At 37.8% G+C, this 18,191-nt stretch overlaps 1 protein-coding gene across 1 annotated transcript in view; it reads right to left on the bottom strand.

Annotated features, from left to right (window-relative positions):
- Nucleotides 1-9,212: 9,212 nt before the first annotated feature.
- ERP44 (endoplasmic reticulum protein 44) overlaps nt 9,213-18,191 on the bottom strand; it is a 123,478-nt gene continuing 114,499 nt past the window's right edge. The window contains exons 11-12 of the mRNA XM_017884332.1: nt 11,696-11,798; nt 9,213-9,765 (exon numbers count right to left, since the gene is read on the bottom strand). Of these exons, the coding sequence (XP_017739821.1) occupies nt 9,664-9,765; nt 11,696-11,798 (205 nt within the window). The 3' untranslated portion in view covers nt 9,213-9,663. The remainder of the gene's footprint in view (nt 9,766-11,695; nt 11,799-18,191) is intronic.

Below are 18,191 nucleotides of genomic sequence, written 5' to 3'. Positions count from 1 at the left end.
CTGGGAAATGAGGTGTTTTCTTGTTATAAAGTAGAATGTGGCTGTGGTTCACAGGTACTTAACAAATGTTAGGTAATGTTCTTAAGTAATCAGAGGCCTAATAAAAGGTAGGGGAGTTTCTCTTCTAGCCTAAATTAATATTAAAAGTTTGGGGTATTTTTTGTTTTAAATTAATACTTTATTGTTTTAACAGGTGCTTCTCACAATTTACATTCATTAATTTGATGCCCTTTTACAAAGAAACTTCTTAGGTATTATAAACAATCAATGTAAAGGATCCACATGGAATGTATCCACATTGCTACTCTTATATAGAAATGGGAGATAAGAAATACATCTGTGCAATATTAAATTGAAAAAAAAAAAAACCATAAAAGGTGTCAAAGGCAAATGATTTGTTCCAGATCACAAAACTAGTTGGCACAAGAGATAGGATTATAACCAGGGTCTAAGAAAAAAATTTCTGAAGGTAATTTCACTGAGTGTTATGCCATATCAAGTTCCCTGCTAAGGCTCGAGGTGTTTCAGACTAGCTTTCACATTCCAAATCAGGCAGTAGCTACAATGGAAAGATAATTGGATGGGGAATCCTGAGATCAGAGTCCTAGTTTGGCTTTGTCCCTTGTAGCAACATTTTTTAAAATCAGGGGCAGCTGTCTTCTCCCATCCCAGCCATGAATCTTCCAACCTTAGTGGTCACCAACTTGACTCCATTCCTTACATCAAGCCTTGTCCTGTCAATTCTCCCTTAAATGTTTGTTGCATCCATTTCTAAATATATCCATGGCCATCACTCTAGTAAAAGACTATTACCTCACACCCCACACTTGATCTTCCCCCAACTTTAAGTGGCTCCGTTCCTCATATCACTGCCACAAGAATTAACAACCATGCCCATCTTTCATTTTTCTGCTGAAAGATTTTCAGTGGCTCCCATTGAATACCAAATAAAGTTTGAATCCCTTAGATTGGCATTCACAGCCTTCTATGTTCTGGCCCCAGCTTTATCTCTTGAAACTCATTACTCACCATCTGACAATGCCACTAAATATCCACAAGAGTGATTTCAAGGTTTTTCTATGGTGAAGGTTCAGACTGGTAATAAACCATGTTCACATTTTTCTGATCTAAAATAATTTCTATATTACTTTATAATAGTCAGCTGAGGTTTGTTTAAGCTCTTGGACAAGCCTAAAACTTGTACCTTGAAGAAAATATTTTTTTCCACCCAAAGAAATTGCATTCAATTTCTTAACCTTCAAAACAATGTCAGTGTTGTCACCTGTGCATTTGATAGCTAAAGCACAAGTATTCTTCAGGAGCATAAATACTCCAGCCTTGAATGGACCATTGTCCAGCTCCTGTGAAAAACTTAATATTTGAGAAAGACATTCAACGGTATGTGTTTTCTATACACTTCACAAGTAGTTGAGATTTTCTTGTATTAAGGTTAATCACTAAAAAGATGTTTACTTGGGTTTCATTATCTAAACCCCCTAAAGATGTTTTCCATTTTATTGTTAAACACTTGGTGTTAGCAAGGGTCAGCACAAGAAAAGGCCCAATGGCAAGAAGTTCTGCAAATTCTGTAAAGCTTACTGCATTCATTTGTCATTTATGTTGCTGAGTGGTGCTTGAATAAGGAAACATGCAATAAATTTACTTACTTAACCAACATTTAACTGAAGGCCTGTTGTGTGTTGAGTGCTGGGGCCATACATAGAAAAATACTAGACCTATAGACTCTACCCTTGTAAACCATTCAGGCTAATGAATTCAGATACCTAAAGCAAGTAAATCCCAGTAAAACATGGTAAGTGCCCTAAGAGAGGAATGAACAAAGTAATACGAGGGCACACAGAGTGGAGGGACCAAACTCTGTTTGGAAAAGAAGGGGCAGGCTTTGTGGAACATGTGGTGTTTGAGAGTACCTAAAGAAGAATATGCCTGATTGAAGACGGAGTTATGGACGAAGGGCTCAAAACAACATGGTGGGCTCACAGAAAACTAAGAAATTAAACACACCTGAGTGATGATGCTGGTTGGATGGAAATAGACTAGGATGTTATCTGTTTAAAATTTATTACTTCTTTGTTCATAGGAATTGATGTATTGCTTTGTGTCAGATAAGACTATTACTCCTCTGAGTTCCTCATTTTGCCTTCTTGCCAGGGAGGTTAGTATTAAACTTCACATTTGGTGGAGTTCTTGGTATATTTGGCTTATTTGCCTTTCCCACAGGTTGTGCTTTCTTCCCTCTCTGCTTAAGAGATCATCTGCTTAACACTGAATGCCCTCTTTGTTCCTGTTCTAATAGTCATTCCATATTTATTGAAAACCCACTGAGAAAACAGTCATGAAACTTACTTCTTAGTGTCCAAGTCCTTCACAATCGTTTTCCATCTCTACATGAATATTTCTTGACCACTGCAATTCAGTGGCTCCAGTTTTCACTTACGGTTAATTCTGCAATGTTCTCGAACTTCAGAGGGGTAAAATTCTTTCACTGGTGGTGGTGTGATCTCCCCAACTAGACTGTAATCTGCTTTCAGGGCAGGGATTATATCATCTTTGAGTACTTCTTGCCATGAAATACAGTGATGAGAAGGAAAAAAGAAACTACATTCCTGTTAGTGATTGTTAGATGATGAGTGATGAGGTAATAGCATGTGAGTTCTGCTCTCTTTTGGGGACGTGTATTGAAATATGAAATAGCTTTCTAAGACATATCAAATCCTTGCTTAGTACCCACTTTTGTATATTAACAGGAATGAATGATGCAACAGAAGAAATCCAGACAACAACTCCAGGACTTGGAAATCATGAATTTAAATTTTCAGAATTTGCAGGTGAAGATATTTCTCTTTTTCCAATTAAAAGTCATGACTTGGAAGAGAGAAGATATAGGACCTGAATCACTGAAGAAATACTGTGAGAAAATTTGGACTGACTTATCTTCCATCCTACCTTAGGATTGCTAGGTCAGAATAGCAGGAATCCAAGAAGTATTGATAGTCTGACAGAGTAGTATTGAAACAGGGTGCAGCAGCAGGAATGTAATGGCCGTGTCAAGCAAGCAGGTATTGCCATTGGGCAAGGGCGGGGCTGAAGAGGTAAGCATTTGACAGGATTTGAACCTGGGTCTCGAATGCTAAGGTTCATGTACTTATTCCAACAAACAGCTGCTCAATTAGCTGACAGGAATGAAAAGGAATCCAGCGGCATTTACTAGTTCTCCATAGTTCCCTTTCTTTCCTCTATAGATTTTAATGTTCATAACAGGTTGCTGCCACTTATCAGGGTACACTGGGGGTCAGCAATTCAGGATGTCCTTAAGTCTTCCTCCTTCCTACCTTGACACCTTGCTATCTCACAGGGTGGTTATGAGGATTAAAAGACTAAATTCATGTTCAGTGCCTATAATAGTGCCTGGCTCCTAGTAACTGTGCAAATGTTAGTTGCTGTTACTGTTATAATTGTTACCATTTTTCCCCAAAGTTGAAAGGAAATGCACATTAATTTTAAAAAGGTATCGTGTACCTACAAGAAGTGTTAGGGAGACACCTAAAATGAGTGGAGACTTGAGAAATATACTAAGAATCCTTAAAATGGTTTTTTAAAAAGGCTTTATTAAGAAGACTGTTCACAGATGACAGATGCCTGGCAGAAAGTGCATCTTTCTCATCGTTATTAAGAATGATATCCAAACATGAAACTATGTAAGATCCGGTTAGGAGCAGGGTGATCATACATCCCAGTTTGTCTGGGACAGTCCTGATTTACATCTGTTGTCCTGGTGAAATTATTACTAATGCTCCCTTTTCATCTCAATGTCCTGGTTTGGATGAAAAAAATTACATGGTCATCTTAGTAGTAAGGGCAATGAAAATAAGTGTGGGGTTATCAAAAAACAAAGAGCATCTATATTTAAAAAGAATTGATCATTTCTAGGCTCAGATAAAAAACAAAATCCCAACGTTAGTGGGAAAGTATACATGCAGGTTAAATTACTACCAGTAATTGTGAAAAACAAGAAAATAGAAAATGTTCCAGAACACTGAGCTTGGGCAAAAGACTAAATTTAAGGGGTAAAAGCTGAATTCCAGAAGCCACACACCAGGAAATTTACCTTTGAATCCTGGAAAATTTCTGAATGGACACTTGTGTTTTAAATCAGAAAGCCATGCTCATTTTGAAGTCAGAATTGATCGCTCAGAATTGATGACCTGTTCTATTTTCCTTGCTGTGTGCATAGCCAGGAATGCCATGTTCGATTCCCCTTCCTGGGCAGTAGTCAGGGCAGGAAAACAAGGCGTCAGAATTCTAAGATTGATATAATTGTATGTAGGCAAGTTTATACAGGGCACCAAGACAGTAGGCATGTGGATTCCTCCCTGGCAGCCATGGCAGTAAGTAAAACACATGGGACATGTTGTTATTACCTGAGAAGACTAGAGCTGTGAGGAAAACACAGGTCAGCAATACCTAATAATACTTTTTATTACAGTAAGATAATAGAATAATGACAGTCTTTATTAATAACAATTCTCCTGGAGAAGGGCCTGATGTGCTTAGGAAAGTATAGCTCTTTCTGAGCAAGAAAGCACTTCTAGGAAGGCTCCCAATTCCCAAGGCTGTACACACCTCCATGTTCTCTGTGACTAACTCACATCCTAGCACCTACAACATTCCATTATTTACACATCTATTTTGCTCCTTCACTCAACTTTCAGCTCCTTGATGGTAGGTACAGTCTCCTTACTGTTAGATCTCTAGCCTGGAAACAGTAGATAATGCTTGCTGAATGGCAGATGGTGTTTTGAAAACCACAACAGGGCTATTTTGTCAAGTCTGTTGCTCCATGAGGCCAAGATAGGGTCAGGTTTACCTCACAGCAAATGTGGAGTTCAGAAATTTTCCAGCACCTCTGCAGGACTCTGCATTACCCGAGAGGGTATTCAAGTGTCATTCTGATAGTTATGTATCTCTGGCTTGGTGTGCACTATAAGATTTTAATCTATTCTAGACAAAAACTCTTAGGACCCCAAAGCCAGATTCGGATACAGGATTAAAGGTGACTAGATTCACCTAAACACGTATTTATGATGGACAGAATCATCAGATAATTGAGATTTGCAGATTAACCAGTAGAGCTCATTCCGCTTGTGGTGATGCTTTCTTGTTCTTTATTCATTTGCTCACATACTTATTATTTAATTTGGCTTTTTTTTTTTTTTTTTTTCCATCAGAGATTTCCTGAGTACCTTCAGTGTCGCAAGTGCTGGGATTACAAAGATAGAGGAGTTTGTGCTTTCAGGGCATTCACACAGTAATAAGATAGATACATGTACTTCTAACTCTGAGACTGAGTACTCTAAAATCCATAAAGGACTGTGGGACCACAGGGATTGACAAGTGTTATTAGGCACTAAGAATGAATGGGAGGAATTTACTAAGCAGGGTTGGGGGAAGGGGGCATTTTAGAGAAGCAGTTTGTAAGCTGCACTATTCCTCTTCTGGTGACTCTAAAACCTATTGTTTAAGGGCAGGCCAGCCTTTCCCTAATGTGTTCTTCAAGAGGGAAGTTGGATGCTTGCTTCAACAAAAAGCTGGGTTTGAGCGATCACATGGATTCACATAGCTTCCTATTCTGATTTGGTACAATTAAATTACCTGGGAAATAACTTTAAATCTGAGAAAGCTAGCAACTGTGGTCATCTAGATTCTGAGTAAAGTGTTTACAATATGATGTTATTTAAAACAAAGTGAATTAGTAAAAAGTCTCAAATATAGAAATATTTTATAAATATAATTTTATTACTTGGAAATACATACAAAAATTCAAACACAGCTAAAAAACAGTTGCTAAGCAGAGGTCCTATCCAACCTGGTTTAATGAACATAAAGTTATCAGCATAAAACTTGAGTCCTGAAACACTTATGGTATTCAGGGTCTTTAAATAATGGGTTTAAAAACAGGTAACTGTTTTGTTCTTTACACCTATTTAAATCTTTCCCCCAAATACAGAGTTCTAACATTTGTTTGGTTCATGAGGTTTTATTTTAGAAAAATAGCTAAAGCTATTAGCTAATTATTTGAAAACTGCAATATGTTTCCCCATTTCCAGTCTTTTGTCACCTTACATTCTCCATAGTTTCTCAAAAATTTCCCACTAGTTGTTAACAGAAAGCATTTGCAACCTCCAGTAGCTCTCTAGGATACAGAAGTGTGGGTCTAACAATCTTGAATTCATTTAAGGTGGCAATAATTTTTTTTTATTTTTCATTTTTGCAATTTCATGTCATTTTATTTTGGTCCAGCCATATCTCCTTGTAGGAGAAAAAAAAACTGAGTTATTCTGTTCCTCCTGATTGTCAATTCATTACACTACTTTATCCATTCTTTTTGCCCTCAGGGTTTAAAAAAGAAAAAAAAAAATCCTTCTGAAAACCTTAGCCATTTTCTATAAATTAAAGCTTATTTGTGAGCTGAAACCAAATTTAAACATTTTTATATTTTCACTCTCCTCCTCTAACTTTTGTCATGCCAGTTTTCCCTTCTTTTGCAAATGATCTTTGACAACCTGGCTTCATCAGAGAGCTTTGAGATGCTTTAGATGCCCATTCTCTATCTTATTGGCTAGGTTCTTTTAACTTAAAAAATAATAATAATAATTTGTAGAATATCATCTAAAAGTTTTCACAATTTGAAAAACTGGAAAAGGTAGCTGGCTAAGAAGCAGAAAGGCCTCCTTTTGGTTTTGGGACTCAACTGTGATCCTCAGTCTGGTCTTGCATCCTCTCTTCCCAGCTGAGAAGCCTGAGGCCCTGAGTAAATTAGATAAACCGGGGAAGACGTCTACCTGAAATGGTCTCTGATTCACGGTTCAGAGGGGAACAAGTCTAAATTTGAGACTTGCTTCCACAATATTCTTTCTCAAAGTTAAAAGTGAATATATTTCCCTCCTTGCAATCTGTTGATGGATCTCTGCTGTCTACAATATATACTACAAACCCCTTAGTCTGGTACACAAGGCCCAGTGTGACCAGCTCCCATTTCTTTTTCTAGCTTCCCCAATCCCAAATGCCTTACTGAAAGAACTTTTTTCTCTAATGCATTAGGCTGTTTCACACCTTTGCTCAGATTATTCCCTCAGCCAGATCTCTACCTCCTGAGAATACCTGTATCTTTTAAAAGCTCAAAATAAAAATAATGTCCTCCAATCTCTGCAATTGAGTGCTCCTTTATGCCCTCATTAACCTTTATTTTCTTCTGTCTTTACATCTATAACATGTTACAGTCACTGTTTACATATCCATCTGCCTGACTAGACTGTAAACACCTCTAGGGCAGAAATAATGCTTTATTCAGCTTCGTCAGGTACTCCAGCACCAAAAAACTTGCACTGAATAAATGTCCGACTGAAATCTGCTTCCCTGTGACTTCCTCAAATCCTAGTTCAAGCCCTGGGATTCAGATAGACAATGCCAGCCCTTCAAATATTTAAAGATTGTCCCAGTCCCAAGTCTTCTCCAAACAGAACAGCCTTAACATCCATATTTTTAAAACCTTTTTATCCAAGCTGTCCTTTCATGGAGTGCACTTGGGCTTAGTGACTTTTTATAAAATTAGGCACCAAGTCCTAATGAGTGCTGAGCCCCTCAGGGTAAAAAAGTAACCAAGGTCACTTCGCTTCTCATTCATTAACTAAATGCCTGATGGTGACTACTAAGTGTCCAGAAATTCTAGGCACTAGTGATATAGACATTAAATTTAGTTTCCTTGTCCTCAATGGCTTCACAGTCCAGAGAAGACAATGATAGTGGCAGGGCTAGAGCCTAAGCCCAGTATGCAAGAATGCTAAATAATACTTCCTCAAATCAACTCCCTTTTTAACAGCCACTTTTATCATCTTAGAGAATAGTGAACATATACTCCTTGAGGCCTTTTTCATGATAACTACTCCTAAGCCAGCTCTCGCAACCTCACCCCTGAATTGTATCTTTTGTTGATTATTTTTTCGAACCCCGTTACAGGATTACCATATTATTCCAGTTGATTGCATGTGCTGCTTTTGGTCCTGTGTATCTTGTTGAATGTTTGTGAATTTCCATGCTGACCCTCACAGATGTGGTCCATCATCTAACCTGAAGACGGTAACTCTAACTTCATTCAGCTTACTGGCTAAAAGCAATGAGGATAACAGAACTAAGGCCCAACCTCTGGAAAGCTCCATCCTACTTTCTTATTCACAATCTGGTACAATACACTAAAATATACCCCTTATCACCTTATTAACATTTATTATTTTCAATAAAACTATGGAAACTATGGATAAATCATGCATCACTAGGAATTATAAGCTGGTTTTTAAAAATAATCATTAAATATCCATTATAAATATTTTATTTTAAAAGAATTGGAAGATGTTACATATATTACATACTACATATAATGGCACATGTCAGCCTTTTAAGCTTAAAAATAATCTTTTCCCAAACTGGGATTGATTTATACCCAAGTATAAAATGACCCTTGGCCTATAGCACCAACCCGGGCCCAGAGGAAAAGCCAATTTTGAGCCTGTCTGTCCTCTGGCATTGGGCTTCCTGATATGACACTGAGGGTCCTCTCCCTCTGGTTTTATTCCCTGGCAGTATTGAGGCCTGGCACAGGGACCCATCTTACTGTATGCTGCAGGCCTGGGAAATCAGGGAATCTAGAGGGGGTAAGGTCCTCTAACCATTTTACAATGGAAAGAAAAGTTAAATATGTTCCTTATTCTGTGTTTTTAATTTACACAACTATAACAAGACTGTACAAGACAGAAGGAGGTTAAAATTACTGAAATACAATTTCTCTGCTGGTTCTTCTCTTTGGAAATTGAAGTCTCATAATAGGAGTAGCCTTAAAACTCATCTAGTTCTGACTGGTAACCTGTTCCACTGTCACCTCCGTTTCCCAGATTTAGGTATAATTCACTCAGAGTTTTAAATGCCATCCATATGCCACATTTTTAGACAAACACAGAAGCTTAATAATACTTTTCATTTTCTTTTTCTTGGTTCATAAGGACAATTCCTGCCAAATGTTCTGTCTTATGACTCTCCTCCGCTTCAAAGTATGTTTAAGTTACACATAAAGAATCCAAAAAAATACCACTATGGAATTTTCATAAGCAATATCCAACCAATCAGTAAAACACAGTACACAGTGTGAAAATTTTAATTTATTCCCCTCCCAAGTATCCAGAATGTATATCTCTTTAGCTTTGAGAAATGAGATACTGAAAATACCAACAGAATTGATCATATGAAAGAAAGAAAAGCACATACGACACAGGAAACATCCCTAAGTCCTCCCTACCGTAGTAGTGCAAGTTAATGGTAAGTTTCTGGCAATGTCACCTTTCTTTACATGACAGATTTAAAGTGGAGATAGGCCTCTGATTTTTATTTTAAATCCTAGCAGGTTTTTTTTTTTTTGAGGCTATATTAAATGACAATGCATTTTGAGTCGGGGAGAAAAAAATTAAAACCCAAAACTTCTTTCAGTTTATTCAAAATAAAAATACACATAGAATTATGAAAATATAGGTTTACTATTTCCACCACGTAGGTTGATGCTGCTGTTGAAAGGCTTACAAACTGTTTTTCAAGTTTTTAAAGCTCATCTCGATCCCTCAATAGAGTATACCTATATTCACTGGGTGCTAGTTTCTGGAAGGAGCTCTCAGGTGGACTGCTTGCTACATCTTGGGCTTGCTACAAAAGAAAGAATAAAACATTTTTATACCAATATAGTTTATAGTGCTATAATATTTTAATAAGAGTATTTGATGAATGGTAGTTCCCCTATAATTATTTGCTTATTAACCAATAAAAGCAACTGTGTGCCAAAGCAAGAGATTTAAATGTGAAACCTTGCTTTCCTCGTTTCAAATGCTCTTACTCAGATTCTCCAGGGCAAGGTTGCCACAGGGCCATTAACTGTGGGTTTGTTTTACATTTGCTGAGGTGTGGTGGAAGGGACCAAAATACCTGACACCTGGGTGCTTTCCTAGACTAGTCTACAGAGGCAACACAACCTTAGGTTGGCTCAAACCCTTCCTTTGTGCATGACCACTAAGAGAATTAACAGCATCCACTATGCAGATATTATCTTAGTTATCAATTACCAGGATACCAGAAATTATTACAACTTAGTTGAAATAAAGAGGAAAGCAAACACTTCGATACTGAAAGAAATTAATTTCTGTAGTTTACTTGTGTACAAAGAGTAGACAAAAATACACAAGTGAAACGAGCTACTTCCAAGAATTTTAAAGAAAAGGCAGTGCAGTCCATCCTCTATTTCCAAATTGTGAGCTCAAGAGCAGACCTGATTGTTCTCATTTTAATATCCCCTGTAGTTGAAATAGGCACACAGTGCATATATTACATACTATATGTAATGGCACATTAATTCTAACAGGAAGCAATGTGTCTATAAACTTATCATTTGACTTTATCATGTGCCACTTTCCCAATACATTTTAAATTTTTTCAGTGAGATATATGTTTGGATTAAGCTGAAATTATATTACTATAAAACAAACATACATTTGGTGCCCTCTGTTAGTACACAAAGATGAACAAATATAAGTTCACTGTCTAATGAGGAAATTGAAACAAGTCAGGATAATACAATAATGGTAAATGACATCTTTTCCTAATCTGATAAAATACTATGCAGGCCTTCTTTTCTGAGGAAAATAATCACCTTTGGGTTATAGCCGACAAGTCTGCCTCCTATAGTTGCTTAATTATCAAAAATCTGACCTCATTTTTAAAGGAAAAAGCATGTTGTTGGATTCCTCTAGGGAACTCTTGCCTCCGAACCTAATCGGACTCTTAAATAAAGAAAACTCAGTTTTATTTTCCTTTTATAAATAGAGGTTTTATAGGCAAAATAATGGATTTAAGTTCTGAGCATATGAAATAGGATTTTGGTACATATCATCTTCCCTCTCGGTATCATGGTAATAGGCATGATAGAAATCATGATCTATCAAAATGCAAATTTAGGGCTGTTTAGTACAATAGGAACATAGAAATTACTTGTAACAGAAGTTACAAGGTGGAAACAGTAAAATTCTCAGGTAAAAAAAAAAATAAGAGAACATAAAATTTTGATAAAACAGTTGTCAAGTATTCTAAATCACAAATGGGAAAGCCGCATTAAACCGTAAAGTTTTGAGCATTATGAATAATGTATTTGTGAAGGCTCTTAGAATGATTTAGCAGAATAACCAATCATTACTTTCTTTATAGTGTGGTCAATCTTCCAGCCACAGAGCAAGGCTTGGAATTATTGGAATCCACTGATTTCTTCACTGATTTATCTGTTTTAGATTCCTATTTCCTATTCCCATTTGAAGCCAACTGTATTTAAATCTGTTACAGCCATATTCCACAGACGTCATATTCAGAACACTTTTATATAATCAAGAAACTACGTTATAATATTCTTTCAACTTTTCTGAAGACCTAAAACTAAAAATTAATTTAAAAGAATAATTTCTACTCAGAATTTCTCTACACAAATATTCAGAAGCTGAAGCTCAAGCCGATGCAAGAACTTCAGACTCTCTTTGAGGCTAACTGAAAAATGGAAAAAAAAGAGTTCCCATTGAAAAATAAACAGAAGTCCTACCTCTCCTGGGGCTATATCGGTTGGGTCAGGTCCATGATGGAATTCTCTGTGCAGTTTTCCAGAATGTAAGTCAAATACAAATTGCTTGAGTTTTCCAGGAATTCTAAAACCATAGTCAAATAAAATTAAAACTGTTAAAATGGACTTACTTCTATTTTGCCAACTTCACAGTATTAAAAAAATTCTGCTAAGCTACAACCCCACCCTCCTAGCACAACTATTTTTTTTTTTTTTTTTTTTGAGACGGAGTCTCGCTCTGTCGCCCAGGCTGGAGTGCAGTGGCCGGATCTCAGCTCACTGCAAGCTCCGCTTCCCGGGCTCACGCCATTCTCCTGCCTCAGCCTCCCGAGTAGCTGGGACTACAGGCGCCTGCCACCTCGCCCGGCTAGTTTTTTGTAGTTTTAGTAGAGACAGGGTTTCATCGTGTTAGCCAGGATGGTCTTGATCTCCTGACCTCGTGATCCGCCCGTCTCGGCCTCCCAAAGTGCTGGGATTACAGGCTTGAGCCACCGCACCTGGCCTTCTAGCACAACTATTGCAGGCCAGGTATGTGTCAAACATTTTTACACAATTGTAAGCATAGTATCCAGATACTCAGTTTTGTATTCTAATTCCTGTACTTGTTTCATAGAAAATTTTCCATGCTTATCATTAAGGCACATTATAATCTATCAAGATGCTGTACCCCAAATTCTTAACCATTTTAAATTAATGGGCACTTTATATTTTTTCCTAAATTACATATATGTAACTAAAAAAAACCTTTGTTCTGCAACATCACACTAAAAATAACAGGGCTCAAAGGAAAAATAGGGGCTAACCACTTAAAACTATACAGCTTTGTAACCAAAGCACTACTATGAAGCTGTAATAAAAGTATTAGCACCATCCAATGTCCACCACCATTTAAACCTAGTGTCAACCAGGTGATCCTCTGCAGTCTTAACATAAAGCTTGTGAGCCCACTTTTGAGGTTCAGGTCCTTGAGGGCATTGACTAGACAGTAAAAACCAATTTCATCAAATTAACCTGAACCAGGGCATAGCATTTTCATGATTTTTTTCCTAAACATAGGGAGAAATGTCTTCATAACTTCTTTAAACCATACATGCAACTTCATTGGATAACTTAACATTATGAAAAGCAAAGCACTTCTCAAGATCATTAAACTAGCTTTTATTTACACTAAGAAAGGCACTTCCTCAGGATTTTCAGCTGTTTTGTTTTGGAGGTCTTCATATACCCCTATGGCATTCTCTTTTTATGAAAAAGCTTATTCTCGGTGGCTCACGCCTGTAATCCCAGCACTTTGGGAGGCCGAGGTGGGCCGATCATGAGGTCAGGAGATTGAGACCATCCTGGCGAACACCGTGAAACCCCGTCTCTACTAAAAATACAAAAAAATTAGCCGGGCGAGGTGGCGGCGCCTGTAGTCCCAGCTACTTGGGAGGCTGAGGCAGGAGAATGGCGGGAACCCGGGAGGTGGAGCTTGCAGTGAGCCGAGATCGGGCCACTGCACTCCAGCCTGGGCGACAGAACGAGACTCCGTCTCCAAAAAAAAAAAAAAAAAAAAAAGAGAAAGCTTATTCTGATGGCTTCAGGACATTCTGAGAATAATGATATATGAACCGACACAACTTCACTTTCTATGGACATTATTCTCTTAATTACCAATCATGTATGAGCAAATCTGCAGCACAAAAACAATGCACTGTAGCAGATAACACCATATTGAGCTAAGCAAATTTATATATCAGGCTTTCTTCTTTGTAATATTTCCTTGAGTTATATACAATAAAGTAGGATTACTGGGTTAACAAATAAGAGCTTTTGACCAAGTGTGAGCAAATTATACCTATAAAACATCAGTTGGTTTTTACTGTCTGTTTGTTCTTTAAAGTCTTGCCAGCATGTCTATCTTTTTAAAATTAAAATTGGTTTTGCTAATTTGATAAGTAAAAGATACCTGCATTTTAATTTACATTTCCTCACAAATTAAGCATTTTTTCATTGCTTCTCTGAATTTACATTTCTGCTCATATGAATTGTCTGCCTTCTAACTGAGATCTTGGTGCTTTAAAAAATTAATTATATATTTTAAATAGAAACACTTTTTCATTCTGTTACAAGAAGTAAAATGCAGGTCCACATACACTTTAATTCCTTGGGTAGAACTGATTGACTTTTAAAATCATTATTTTTTTGGTAGCAAACAATAGCTGGCTTGTAGTTAATATTACCAGTTTCTTTTTCTTTTTATCCTCTCCTGAGGTCCTGGAAGTGCTGTTTCTTCCCTTCAATAACTCCCACTGAGCTGTACCAACCAATAACTTCATTGTATACTCATTTTGGCTCCCCACTAGCTCCAATGCAACAGAGACCAGCAGGTGCCAAATGCACAGTTTACAAATACAAATGACTGTCAGGTAGCTATATTGACAGAATGCCTCTGAAAGGTTCTCTGGTGCTGAAGTAATTGCACATGTACCAGAGATAAACATTGAGAGGAGATCAATTTAAATTTAATCTGACATCATCTACTGTCACCCACAGCAAGTGCTAAAATATATCCATTCAATCCATAGCATTGCAAATGGTCTATAATGTTTAAGATAAAGCCTCTGCTAGTTTGTTTTATGAGGTCCAAAGATTATCAAAACTAATACAGTGTGAACTGCTTCTGCTAGTCAAGAAATAATTTATGATTAAATCTTAAATGTGACAAATTCATTGAAAACACTCAAAACACATTTTTCCAAGTTGATTTTTTTCCCTTGTCAACAGATGAAAGAAAAAATTGTGTGCAAAATGAAAAGATGAGAGATAGGATGAATCTGAATTGATGCAGTAGAAAAACTGATTATAAAAGAGTTTTATCTAGCTTGTGGCCAGAAACTATCCATCATTATCAAGAAGTAACATTCAGCGAATCAACAATAAACTGTCAAGAAAACAGACAACATGCTAATCTCCTAAACAGGAAAATAAATGGGCCCTTGCCATAATAAATAAAATTATATACATCATGCTTTAGGGCAAAATTGTTTTAATTAGAACACTTAAGTGTTTCCCATCCTCCAGTTACTTTTTTGTTTATTTACAATTCTTTATTTTTAGGTGAGATAAAATTTTGACATAGTGAAATGCACAAATGTTAAGTGTATGAACAAACTTTAACAAATGAATACAAGGTAATATGTATTTTTATTATTTCTTAAAATTTAAGATACAGCAGAATTCATTTTTTTAGGCTTAACTTTTGAGTTTTAACATGTGCATAGCATTTTGCTACCAGCTCCACAAACCAGGTACAGAACAATTCCAACACCCTTTTTAAGTCAGACTCTCCCCTTTCCCACAACCCCTGGCAACTGTTGACCTTCTATGATTGTCATTTGTACAAAATCATACAACATGTAATTATAAGAATGGCTTTTTTTTCACTTAGCATATTGTATTTGAGATTCATTCATCCATTTTTGTATATATAAAAAGATATGTCCCTGTATCCACTGCGGAATAGTATGTCCCATTGAGTAGATACACAATTAGTTTATCCATTCTTCTATTCAAAGACATTCAAGTTCTTTCCAGATTTTGGTGATTATGCACAATACTGCTACAAACATTTGTGCACAAGTGTTTGTGAACTTTGTCTAGAACAAATACCAGGTTATATGGTAGGTATATATCTAACTTTTAAAGAAACTGCAAACTGTTTTCTAGAGTGGCTGTATCATGTTGTAATCCACCAGCAATGTATGAAACTTCTAGTTGTTCCACATCCTCATGAACACCTTGTATTATCAGTATTTTAACTCAGGCATTCTAAAATATACATACTGACTAATGATGCTGAGCACCTTCCACATGCGTTTATCTGCTATCCCTATATCTTCTTTACATTCTATCAGTATCTTTCACAGAATAAAAGTTTTTAATTTGATGAAGACCAATTTATACATGATTTCCTTTTATAGATCCTGCTTTTGATACTCTAAGAACTCTCTGTGAAACCCCAGGTCATAAAGAGTTTCTCCTATGTTTGTTTCTAAGAGTTTTCTAGTTTTATCTTACATATAGGTGCATGATAAATTCTAAGTTAATTTTTCATAGAAGGAAATCCTTTTTTGGTATGAGGACATTCAGTTGGTCTAGCACCATCTGTTGAAAAGACTATCCTTTCTCCACTGAATTGCCTTACCACCTTTAAAAAAATCTATGACTGAGATTACCCTTCCAAGATGGCCGAATAAGAACAGCTCCACTCTGCAGCTCCCAGCATGATCAATGCAGAAGACGGGTGATTTCTGCATTTCCAATTGAAGTACCTGGTTCATCTCATTGAGAATGGTTGGACAGTGGGTGGTGCAGCCCACAGAGGGTGAGCTGAAGCAGGGCGGGGTATCGCCTCACCCAGGAAGCACAAGGGGTTGGGGGATTTCCCTTTCCTAGCCAAGGGAAGCTGTGACAGACGGTACCAGAAAACCAGGACATTTCCGCCCAGATACTGCACTTTTCCAACAATCTTAGCAAACAGGATACCAGGAGATTATATCCTACACCTGGCTCAGCGGCTCCCATGCCCATGCAACCTTACGCTAGCTAGCGCAGCAGTCCAAGATCGAACTGCGAGGTGGCAGCCAGAAGGTGGAGGGGCACCTGCTATTGCTGAGGCTTGAGTAGGTAAACAAAGTGGCCAGGAAGCTCGAACTGGGTGGAGCGCACTGCAGCTCAACAAGGCCTCCATGCCTCTATATACTCCACCTCTGGGGGCAGGGCATAGCTGAACAAAAGCCAGCAGAAACTTCTGCAGACCTAAATGTCCCTATCTGACGGCTCTGAAGAGAGCAGTGGTTCTCCCAGCACAGTGTTTGAGCTCTGTGAATGGACAGAATGCCTCCTCAAGTGGGTCCCTGATCCCCGTGTAGCCTAACTGGGAGACACCTCCCATTAGGGGCCAACTGACACCTCATACAGCTGGGCGCCCCTCTGAGACGAATCTTCCAGAGGAAGGATCAGGCAGCAATAATTGCTGTTCTGCAATATTTGCTATTGTGATACCCAGGCAAACAGGGTCTGGAGTGGACCTCCAGCAAACTCCAACAGACCTGCAGTTGAGGGACCTGACTGTTGGAAGGAAAACTAACAAACAGAAAGGAATAGCATCAAAATCAACGAGAAGGACGTTCACACAAAAACTCCATCTGTAGGTCACCATCATCAAAGACCAAAGGTAGATAAAACCACAAAGATGGGAAGAAACAGAGCAAAAAAGCTGAAATTTCTAAAAACCAGAGCACCTCTTCTCCTCCCAAGGATCGCAGCTCCTCGCCAGCAATGGAACAAAGCTGGACAGAGAATAACTTTGACGAGTAGACAGAAGTAGACTTCAGAAGGTAGGTTATAACAAACTTCTCCGAGTTAAAGGAGGATGTTCGAATCCATCGCAAGGAAGCCAAAAACCTTGAAAAAAGATGAATGGCTAACTAGAATAAACAGTGTAGAGAAGATCTTAAATGACCTGATGGAGCTGAAAACCATGACACAAGAACTACCTGATGCATGCACAAGCTTCAGTAGCTGATTTGATCAACTGGAAGAAAGAGTATCAGTGATTGAAGATAAAATTAATAAAATGAAGCGAGAAGAGGAGTTCAGAGAAAAAAGAGTAAAAAGAAATGAACAAAGCCTCCAAGAAATATGGGACTATGTGGAAAGACCAAATGTACATTTGATTGGTGTACCTGAAACTGATGGGGAGAATGGAACCAGGCTGGAAAACACTCTTCAGGATATTATCCAGGAGAACTTCCCCAACCTAGTAAGGCAGGCCAACATTCAAATTCACAAAATACAGAGAACACCACAAAGATCTCCTCGAGAACAGCAACCGCAAGACACATAATTGTCAGATTCACCAAGGTTGAAATGAAGGAAAAAATGTTAAGGGCAGCCAGAGAGAAGGGTCGCGTTACCCACAAAGGGAAGCCCATTAGACTAACAGTGGATCTCTCAAGCCAGAAGAGAGTGGGGGTCAATATTCAACATTCTCAAAGAAAAGAATTTTCAACCCATAATTTCATATCCAGCCAAACTAAGCTTCGTAAGTGAAGGAGAAATAAAATCCTTTACAGATAAGCAAATGCTGAGAGATTTTGTCACCACCAGGCCTGAAGGAAGCACTAAACATGGAAAGGAACAACCAGTACCAGCCACTGCAAAAACATGCCAAATTGTAAAGACCACTGATGCTAGGAAGAAACTGCATCAATTAACGGGCAAAATAACCAGCTAACTTCATAATGACAGGATCAAATTCACACATAACCATATTAACCTTAAATGTAAATGGGCTAAATGCCCCAATTAAAAGACACAGACTGGCAAATTGGATAATGAGTCAAGATGTGCTGTATTCAGAGACCCATCTCACGTGCAGATCACACACAGGCTCAAAATAAAGGGATGGAGGAAGATCTACCAAGCAAATGGA

Source organism: Rhinopithecus bieti, unplaced genomic scaffold, assembly GCF_001698545.2.
Source record: "Rhinopithecus bieti isolate Rb0 unplaced genomic scaffold, ASM169854v2 scaffold_12088, whole genome shotgun sequence".
NCBI classification, from domain to species: Eukaryota; Metazoa; Chordata; class Mammalia; order Primates; family Cercopithecidae; genus Rhinopithecus; species Rhinopithecus bieti.
Note: the sequence above shows the minus strand (reverse complement) of the source record. Positions and strands in the feature narration are given on the sequence as shown.